This window comes from Cynocephalus volans, chromosome X (assembly GCF_027409185.1).
Source record: "Cynocephalus volans isolate mCynVol1 chromosome X, mCynVol1.pri, whole genome shotgun sequence".
NCBI classification, from domain to species: domain Eukaryota; kingdom Metazoa; phylum Chordata; class Mammalia; order Dermoptera; family Cynocephalidae; genus Cynocephalus; species Cynocephalus volans.
In genome coordinates this window covers 70052920-70063722 of record NC_084478.1, presented here as the reverse complement: position 1 = coordinate 70063722, position 10803 = coordinate 70052920, and the positions used below count along the sequence as shown (strand labels likewise).

Below are 10803 nucleotides of genomic sequence, written 5' to 3'. Positions count from 1 at the left end.
CTTTTACCTCCCCCCAAAAGTGTTTCTCTGGGTCCCATACTCAGAGGATCTTACTTTCAGTTCTGAAACAAATCAAGAGAGCACTCTCAACTGTGCTAGGAGGGGCTTTGAAGGTACAGCTTCCTTCACATATCTGCATTTGTTACAAGATTCACCCTGTGCAAAACACTATCACATCTATTCCACCAGTTTGACCTCTAAATACTGTAATTTTTAGCTACATTTTACAGATGAAGAAATAGGCTCAAAGTCTGGAGGACTGCCTAAGGCCATGCCACTAGTGAGGGGCAAAGCTTTGACTGTTGAGTCCAGAAGGATGTCACATCCTGTGCTTGTTCTACTAAGCCACAGCACCTCAAGGGTGCCACGGCATGCCATGAGAGCACACAGCAACTAGCTAACAGAGGACCACAGGGATGAAACGACTGTCTTGATTTGTAATGAGTTTTAGCATTGCAGTTAACTTCTGGGAAGCATAGAACAAATCTAGGAACTTGGTTCTAGTCCCAAAGGGGAGGTTGTCCTCATGTCAGGACACTGGGACATTGAGACTCATGAGGAATTTTCCACCCTATAACTTTATGTTCTGGAAAATTTTTCTTTCAGAGTGGTGGAAGACAAAGAAATCTCAATTGAAGGATATTAGTTATAAGGAAGCTTTACTAACATATGGGGGAAAATCAGATCCCATTGTAGTTCTGGATAAGTATTTAGCCATGTGCAGTGAACACTGCGGGGGAAAGGGGGTGGCAAGGCAGAGCAATGTCCATGGGCAATACACTTTTTTCAATTTGCTTTTCATCTAAGGTAGCCCATCTGCACACTCTTAACGTGAAAGTGGCATCTTTGGGATTAGAAAGGGGATTATCAAATTAGGTATGTGATTCTGGGAGAAACAGGGAGGCCACAGGTGCCAAAACTTTAGACTATGAATTCGAGATTACTTGGACAAACCAGATTACTCAGTGATGTGGACATCATTTATATCCCTGTATCTTGGGTGCTCAGAAAATAACCCAGAATGAGATCTGGACACAAATCCAACACTGTATCACCAGTCCTGGGAATTGGATCTATTCCGTCCTTTGCCTCAGATAAATCTGTCAAGAAAATAATGACACTTCTTTTTTTTTTTAAATTTTTTTATTCATTTTCTAGCCCAACTTGTCGGACACCCTGTACTGGCACAGTGTAACTGCTCAGATGTATTAGGAAATACAATCATGCATTGTGCAGTTCACTGGCCTGATGGTGAGGGGGCTCCAGCTGGGATGGAATGCTGCTGGGGGGAGTAGGATGGAGAGGAGTCAAAGGAGTTGTTAGCTCACAGGTTAGTGAGCAGCCAGTCTAGAAGTTGTTTTCTAGCCATGTTTCCCACGGCTTCATCCAGTTGTCGTTCCTTGGCAAACTTCATGACCTCTTGAAGAAGGTCTCCCACACTGTACCCCTTCTCTGCTGCCTTAGCTGAAACGTCAGGAAGCTGTGGAGAGAGCAGAGCTAGCTTGAGTCACCTGGTGCTTTTTGGAGGAAGGACCCGCTGGACAAAGTGAACACCCCACAGCCCTCACTCCTATGATTCTAGGATTAAAGATCTGGAAGGAGGCTGTTGACATAGCTTTCCTTTTTCCTTGAATCTTCTCTAATGACATTATCAAAATGCCAAAGGTACTTTGCTTTTGAGCTTTAAAAACAAACTCTGAAACCAACTGTGTTCATTAAATACTTCTCACCAGATGCTGGACCTTTCGGTTATTCTGTGCTAGTCAAGGTTTGGGGTAGACATTACCCCCGCCTCCCTAAGAAAGTATGAGATTGAGGGTTAGGAGATTACCTGGGTTCATCTCCTGGACTGAAAATAATTTGGTTAAGTATTTGGTTTCTCTGGAACCCATCTAATGTAAGAAATGCAGCTATGGTGTGTGTGTGTGTGTGTCTGTGTGTGTGTGACACACACACACACAGAGAATGTGTGTATGTGTATGAATAATGCTGGCCTTCATGGGATCTGAGGAGCAGGACGAGGGTGAGGCAAGTGAGGCACTGAGGGCATAAAATTTAAGGAGACAGGCACTTTCTGGGCACTTGTAGGACCTGTGAGTTTTGGGGAGGAATATAGAAGTCATAATGAGACTAGTTTTAAATTGTTTCTGGCCAAAGACAAAATGGGTCCATGACACTTCTATTACCTCAAAGGGGAGGAGCTCCCTTTTTCTTTTTTTTTCTCTCCAAAGTCCTTTGGGGATCTTAAAACTCAAAACGTAAGACTAAAAAATCACTCCCCAATGTTTTACCAAATAGTTTGTTGAAACAGTCACTGATAAAATGAGCAAATCTCAATCTCCTCCTCTTGGTGGAAATACACAGGCCTTGAGGTGTCCACTGCCCCACTTAGCTAGTGGTTCAGCACTTCTGTGTCTTTTTATGAGGTGAAAGTATTTCATGAAGCACATGGTACAGAATAGACTTGAAAAGAAATTGGATCAATCTTAGGCTCTAAGTACAAGGCTGCCTCCCCGCCTCTGCCCATTCTAACCCTCTTTCTTCTCTTGCTTTGATGCATTCCTTACCTTCTCCAGTTGTCCGTCATCATCTCCCATGAAGTAGAGCATGGGCACATTAAACTGGGAGGCTGCAATCCACTGCAGGACAGCCTGGAGCTGCTTCTGCAAGTTACTTGTAGAACACTGATTATTGACGATGACTTCAGGCCCAGGAGAGTCTTGATTGTTCTGTGACATCTCACCATCATGACTACATCTGGCCAAGTTTGCTTGTTCTTCCAATTCAGCAAGGGCTGCGCCATTGCTGCTATACTTAGCCATGATAAGGCACAGCTTCATCACAGATTCTACCAGCTGATCTATAAATTGCCAGCTCATTTGCTTCATCCCCCTGATAAAGTCAAGTTCTTGATTGTCCTGGCATTGTTCTTCCCCTCTGTTAGATCTCTTGGACACAGAAGCTGCTTTGCTTGCCTTCTCAGAACGCTTGTTCTCACCTTCAGATAGATCATCACAGTTGAAGGGGCTCTCACTAAGCAGTTTCTGAATCAGCGTTAGAACAATGTTTGACATATCCAGCTTCTCGGAGTCCAGCTGTTGATTTTCCTTTAGAGAGGTGGATGGTCCAGGAGCTCCGTGAGTTTCTAGATGTTTCATTGACATTGCTTTGGCACTTTGGCCACTTCCACACTTTTCATACTGGGCACTCTGAGTCATATAGTCCATGGTAGAACCAGGACAGTCTTCTTTGCATGTATCTTTGCCCTTGGCCTGCTGAGTCAGATGGTACTGGATCAGCATAAGGGCAGAGACAATTAGGTCCTTGGCCAGTGAATCTGTGGAAGGGCTGATCTTCTCTCTTTTCTCTTCTTTACTGGTACATGCTTTGGTAGTCATCTTACCTTGGTTTCCTTGCTTTTGGTTCCACATGGTCAGGCTCTCCTTGAGAATGTGTTCACCAACTTTCTCAGCACTGGTTAATGACTTGCATGGGTCTGGCTTCGTTTTGCCTTTGTCCTTCCCCTTCATTTCAGCTTTCATGGCTGAGAATTCAAGACTCTGGTTCTTGCATTTAGGATCATGGGACCCAGCTTTCAAAGATGCATATGACAGACTTTGAGACTTAGTCTCCTTCTTCTCGCCAAGAAGGGCACTAACCAGGCGCTTCAGTATGGCCTCCGTGATGTCAGCAGCATTTTGTTTTCCATGGTTGAACAGATTCCTCTTGAGAGCCGAGACAAAATCTGAGTCGGTCATCAGGACTCCAGTAATATTATGCAAGTTTTTCATGCAGGAATCAATCAAATCAGACACAATTTCCTTGGTGTGCTTTAACAACACTCTCTTCAGGACCACACAGGCTGGAATTGGCTTGCCAGAACTGTGCACTTTCAAGGTCTTCATAACGGAAACCATCATGTCAGATGCTACCTGATTTGCATAAACCATGAGGCCTTTGCTGATAGAATCTGCAAAGTCTTTGCTATCTCTCTGGCACATCTGCTTGTCTCCACCCTTGTTCTTGTTGGATAATTCACTATACAGAAATGTCCTCTGGTCACCTTCCCTACACTCCTCCCCATTGCCATTCATTTCTGCAGAGGTCGCTTCCACAGCATCATGGGCCATTTCAGAAGCAATCTTGCTCACAGCACTGCGGGGGCTGTTTTTTCCTTTGTCCCCATGGGGTGGATAGATTGAATGATGAAGGCATTTGCTTCCACCTTCTAACTTCTCCTTGATTTCCTTATGGGCCATCTGGATTACCAGAGAAGATAGTCGGTTGACATAGAAGGAAAGGTCATCCGTAGAACATTCTCCTTCAGGGGAGATAACTGCCCTCTGGGTGCTAGGAGACTTGGCTGGAGGAGTCGAAGGACCTTGGTTATTGTTGGTGTTTTTGGTTGCTGTCATTTCTAGATGTAGGCTTTGAGGTCCGTTGGCCACATAATCCATGTTCAGCTGATTGGCATAGACACTGTAGCAGTTCCCAGAGGGTATTTTGTGATATTCGCCATCTGTGTTTCCTATCTTATGTTTACAGCTAGAGGCTGAGGGGCTCAGTGCGTGTTGGAAACCCAAGGCATACTTCTGGAGATCATTGAGAAGCCAATTGAGGACACTCATGGGATCAGAGGGAGTTTGTTTGAAAAGGCATACAGATCCCTCCATCTGAAAAAAGAACATCTAGCTATAAGAGTTTGGGTAGGCTACTTCTTTTCCCCTTATTTCATTTAGTAGATATATCTTCTAAATTGCATAGATTAGGGACTTGACCTTTTAGAATTGGCATGGGAATATAACATTCAATTATATCCATTAGTACACATGTAAGCAGAAGTGGCAGCAACGAAAGCTAACAGTATATACATTTGTACACTTAACTATATACAGGTTGATGGAGTTTGGATGTGTTGTCCCCTCCAAAACTCATGTGGAAATTTGATCCCCATTGCGACAGTGTTGGAAACTGTTTGAGTCATGGGGGTGGATCCCTCATGAATGGATTAGTGGTCTGCCTAGGTGGGGAGAGTAATGAGTGAGTTCTCGCTCTATTAGTTCCCTTCCCATGAGAGCTGGTTGTTTAAAAGACCCTGGCACCTCCTCTCTCTCTCTCTCTCTCTCTCTCTCTCTCTCTTGCTTTCTCTCACCATGTGATCTGCTTGTACCCACTGGCTGCCTGCCGCTTTCCACGATGAGTAGAAGCAGCCTGAGTCCCATGCCAGATGCAGCTGTCCCAGAATCATAAGCCAAATAATTGTATTTTCCTTATAAATTACCCAGTTTCAGGTATTTCTGTTATAGCAACACTAAACAGACTAATACACGGGTGTTATCAATATGCTTGTCAGTACCGTATGAGTATGTGTGTTTATTTCAATGTGTGAATGTGACTGTTGTGTGTGTATATGTACATTGACATAGGAATTCATTTGTGTGAACATCTCAACAGATGTGAGAATGTATCAGTCTGTATTGTTAGTGTGTGAAAATGTGCCAGTATGTGTATGTGTGTGCATATGTGTGACCATGTGTAAGCATGCATAATAATGTATTTTGACATTGTTACCCATTGTATATATTTACTGTATAGGTCAAAATGTGCATACTAGTATATCTATTTGTACTTGCATGTGTCAAGATATGAGTGTGTATGTCAGTATGTCTCTGACTATAAAAATGAGCAAGTGTCAATTTGAGTAGTCTATGTATATGTTTATGATATAAACTCACTAGTATGTGTCATGAAGCTATAAATTCATTTATGTATATTAAAGCAGAAATTTACACATTAACATACACATTCACTAATATTATAATAGATTGATACATTATATTAATATAGTATCTATTGATATATTATAGATTAATCTATTATAATATTAATGAATGTGTGTGTTAAAATATGGATATGTGTAAGTAGGTGATTGTATAATGACTGTGTACATCAATGAATTGGGTGCCAATTTATGCTATACTTATATGCTATGTCAATGCTTGACAATGTGTGTGTCGGTGTTGCACATACCCTGGCATTTGAGTATGTGTGTGAATACATGAGTGGGTATGTCACAGCATTCATGTCAATGTGTGTATCAATGCATACAAACGATTGTGAAAGTGTATCACTTTGTGTAAGTTTCTATGTGTGTGTGTCAGCATGACTGTGTATGACCATACATGTCTTTGCATAGACATGTATATTAATATGTATGTATGCCAATACCTGGGTCCATATAGTCACTGTATTTTGATCAAGGCTAGAGTGTGTTAATGTGAGTGTATATTTATACATTGTGTGTAAGATGGGTGTTTATGTATACTACATGTTGACATGTCACTGCATCTGACTCTATATATGACTTCGTATATCTTTGTATATGTGTGTAAGTCCTTGTATATGAATAGATCAATATATTGAGTTTGATATATCAATGCTTGTATGTGTTCCTCAATCACATGTAGCCAGGCCTGTGTGTATCATTACTTGTATAAATTATCTTTTGTTAATGTATGTAAATGTATATACTGATGTGCGTGTCACTTTGTATAAATTTATATGTGTACATCTATGTCTGTGACTGTGTATGCCCATGTATGGGTATGTGTATATGTATTATGTACACAGTGTGCATTCATCAGTAAATACCATTGCCCTCTTTGCCCCTCGCCTTGCTTCCTCTCTTCTCTTTTCACTGAATTCCTGGAAGTGTGAGGTCATGATCAGGTTGACAAATGGGCTTAAGTTACAATCAAGGAGATCTGCATTGTGTGTAGGAAATATGGGCTGCTCTGTTAAAAATAAATGCCAGGTATAATTTATGCTTTTCTTAAGACTCCAAAATGGAGTTGGCCACCCCCAACTAAACCCAAAACTCTTTGGAGAATGTTATGTAACGTTTTTTCCTTGCTCTCACTATAAAGGTTTCTGGGGTCAGAAATGATGTTTTGGTTATTACTTGTTAGCCTAGGGACACAGAACAAGAAATATTTGATTCTTTTGTGCTAAAGCCAAATATCCTGTCCCAATACCAGCGACTCCAGGCTTGTAGGGATGTGGGGGTGACTTGTTGTGTGCTCCAATGCCCTTCCCAAACCTGGAGCCTAACATATAATTTGGGATACTTACACAAAAACAAGAGGATTATGTATGAGACAGTAGTGTGCAAATCTAATTGTTTCTAACTTTAAGTTACCCAACAGCCTGGCTAATCTCTTAGACAACAGAGTGGAGACTAGGCACTCAAATTCTTGGTTGTTATGGATTTTCTCTGCTCCGTATCCCTCCTTCTTTTCTGTTGGATGTTGGGCAATATAGGGCACACAAGTCCATTACAAGCCAGCAAAGAACATTGCAAAAGATCTTGCCTATACACCCACATCTTTGTTAGGGTAAAAATAGCAAAATTCTGATTGGAGTAGGTACCTGAAAATCAGGAAAGGGCATTCTGAACCTCTGTGATTAGTCCCATCATTAAATAACTGGGTGTTGCACTTACTGTGGCCCTGAACTTAGGCCTGTGTTCTCTAGAATGTCATAGTGTTCAAACTAATGGGCCTGTTTGACCATAGTTTTCTTACCGTCTCTGAACCAGAGTCCTCAGACTTAGCATAAAGTATGGTTATTATTTGTGATAATGAACATGCTAATAATATTGATTTGATCAACACACATTGTGTACAGGTGATGGTAGTCAATGTTGTACCCCCTAAAATATGTATAATCCATTGTGCTTCAATTAAAAAAAAAACATTGGTCTTTTGTAATTAGAAGGGGTAGAATCTCAGAGGCTAAGTATACCTTAGACTGGTCTTGCTTCTCAGTGTCCTTGATCACGATAATCTCTTTTTCTTCCAGAGTCTCCAGGTTTAAGTCACCTTCTGAGCTGCAACCAGCAGCACCCTATGGAATTAAAGGGCGAGATTCTTATGAACAGATGCTTTTTGAGATTTCTCCAAGCTACCCCCCTAGGCTACCACTTCATGAATGTCATGTTTCCTATTATCCTTTTTCTTTCTGCAGGAGAGGTAGGCTTGTAATGCTAGCTAGTCTTTGAAGAATAAGACAAAGTTCCCTCCACCAATTACTACTTCCCCCTCCGAAGATGTTTACAAAATCATCAATCTCAAGGACCATATTCCATTAGTCATCATCCTTTTAGACAGGTTTTTTAAAGAACTTTTCTGACAGCTATCTTCCATGTTTTAGTTCTTTCAGCCCTACCATCAACTTAAGTGGCTTCTAAAATGAGACTTTATATCAAGAGTGACAGTAAATTAGGAACCAGGGATCCTGGGATCATGAGAATGATGGCTTTCCACCCTCTGCCACAGCTTTTCCCTTTCCTCATACTTGACTGATAACCCTTCTCAGCATTTTCCCACCCATTCCAACTCTTAGCAGAGAATACCCACCTCGGAGTCTTTATCTTCCACATTCAGGGTAGACACATCGACAAAGCATATCTGTATCAAATTAGGAGGATGAATTTAGAATAACTCTAGAAAAGGCTATTATTTCTCTTTCTGGGAGATGACAACAACAGCACTTACCTCACAGGATTCTTATGGGGATTAATTCAAGACAGTGCATGCAAAGCTTTTAGCGGAGTGCCTGGAACTTAGTAAGTACAGAGTAAATCTTAATATTGTGAGTATTAAGCAGACAGAATCTTAGCATTACTCTGTTTCTTAAATGAGAATACCAACCTGTCAGATAGAGGCCCAAAGTACAGTACCTACATGTAGTAAATGAGAAAACAGAGAAGAGAAGCAGCTTTTCCAAGTGACACAAACCCAAAGTTGAAGCTTGTGTTAGAATCCAGTCTCCCTGGCTTCTAGTTTAGGGTGCTTTCTACTACACTAGTGCTTCTCAAAATGTGATATTTTTACTGTTGATGATGTAGAAAATTTTAGGTGGTACATGTATAATCATTTCTGTGTTTAATAAGTGCATTTTTGTTGTGCATTGGGGAAAATACATACTAGAACTCCAAACCTGTGCTATTATTGGTAATGCTTAGGGTGATGGTGATTTTTAAAACGTAAGTTGATTTTGAAAACATTGCAAAAGCACATATTAAGTAAGTAATAGTATGAGTGGTACTTGAGCATGATAAAAAATATGAAATATTATGTAAATCACTTGAGGTTTGGGAAACTGAGCTTGAAGTATTTTGCACTCCCGAAGGGTCCCAGTGTAACTTACTGATAGTTAGGTGACGTTATTATGACTTAGGTCTTAAGGAATAGGGGTTAGTTATGAGGTAACCACTACTCTTCCCTCCCCTGTCTCCTCCCTAGCCCTCCCCTCTCCACCTCCCTTACATCACTCCTCACCCTGCCCCACTCTTCATTTATCCCTGTATCATGCGTGAGTGTGTTGGCTATGACAGACTTTACTGAGCTTGGTTGCTAGGAGAAGTCACAGTATCAGCTTGCATTAGTTTATCTTGGGCCCCAGGATATCTATACCCATATGGCATTTTTTTCTAATTTTTTGGTAGGAGTCCTTTTGTATCTTACCACTTTCCGGTCTTGATCTTTCTGTCCTGTTGGGCTGTAGAGATCTACCTTGCACACGCCCCTGCGGCTGCGTAACCAGTCAATATCATCAGACATCTGGAAAGAGAAATAAAAGAAATCTGAAATGCTTATATAGGGTTTTTAGAAACCGGGTCAGTTTGGATAAGAATCTCTGGAGAGGGTCCTGAACCCATCTCTGTGTTTTATATAGGTTTAGGCTAGGAGCTGGTAGGATGAGTAGTGGGGAAGGACACTGAAATGTTTGAACTTGATGCTCAGGATCATTATCTTTTAGCAAAACCCATAGTCTCCTTCAATTTAGACTCCCCACACCAAGTATTTGGAACCATGGGAGTATCATACTGACTTGGGAGAACATCAGTCAGGAAAAATGGTGGACCAGGGAAGCAAATTTAAAAAGAGGTCTAGAGACTGTAGGGATTACATTTAGTGATTTACTTCTACCCAACTTCATTAACTAAATATCACCTGTCTCCACATTTCTTTACCTACTTTCAGGCACCTTCAAAGAATCAAGCTCACCTCATCGCCCTCTAACTTAATTCTATCTAACTCTAGTCCAACCAGAGTCTCATTACATTGAAGAAAGTGAAATTAGATAAACAGCTGTAACACGTCACTGAGGGTTATTGGAAAAGACTAAAGTAATACCAGTAGCGTAAATAAACAGCCATTTTAGTTAAAACAACACATGAGATTCGAACATATAGAACAAGGTCCTGAATGCTGAGAAAACTCAGTCTAATAGCCATAAATATGCCAAGACACAAGTCTCTGAGAGAAAACCAGACCTGATCCCATAGAATCAAGTTCAATTTTATTTTGAAAAGAAAAAATAATCTCTGCCAACTTACTTCTACAACCTTCCCCTGTCCCCCATCCCTACAACCTCCCAACTCAGCCTGGAGCTAAAAGGAAATGGCAGAAGCCAGTGATTGATTTTTGCTAAAAAAGACCTCAGATTTATCCTCGCAAGAAGCCAGTGATTGATTTTTGCTAAAAAAGACCTCAGATTTATCCTCGCAAGACACAGTTAAGAGCTCAGTAGACTTGTTTTGGTATCTGGGGCTTGAATTTGGTTTCTTTTTAAAATTTATCAAGAGAAATCCTTTTTGCCAAGTATTAAAGGGCTGTTGAATTCCTTTTTACCCTATATATATATTTTCCCCAGGCCTCTTTCAAAATTTAGACCTCCTTTTTCCTCTAGCCCTCCAAAATAGTCTCATTCTCTTCTCTCCCTTCCTCCCTCTCGCTT

The 10803-nt window shown here is 41.0% G+C and overlaps 1 protein-coding gene across 1 annotated transcript; it reads right to left on the bottom strand.

The window, feature by feature from the left end:
• Window positions 1-1324: 1324 nt before the first annotated feature.
• On the bottom strand, window positions 1325-9623 carry LOC134367543 (A-kinase anchor protein 4-like). Its single transcript, XM_063084285.1, has 5 exons — window positions 9528-9623; window positions 8418-8468; window positions 7804-7905; window positions 2568-4673; window positions 1325-1480 (listed from the first exon to the last, which is right to left on the bottom strand). The coding sequence occupies exons 1-5, from the start codon at window positions 9621-9623 to the stop codon at window positions 1325-1327; spliced, it is 2511 nt and encodes an 836-aa protein (XP_062940355.1).
• Window positions 9624-10803: the final 1180 nt, after the last annotated feature.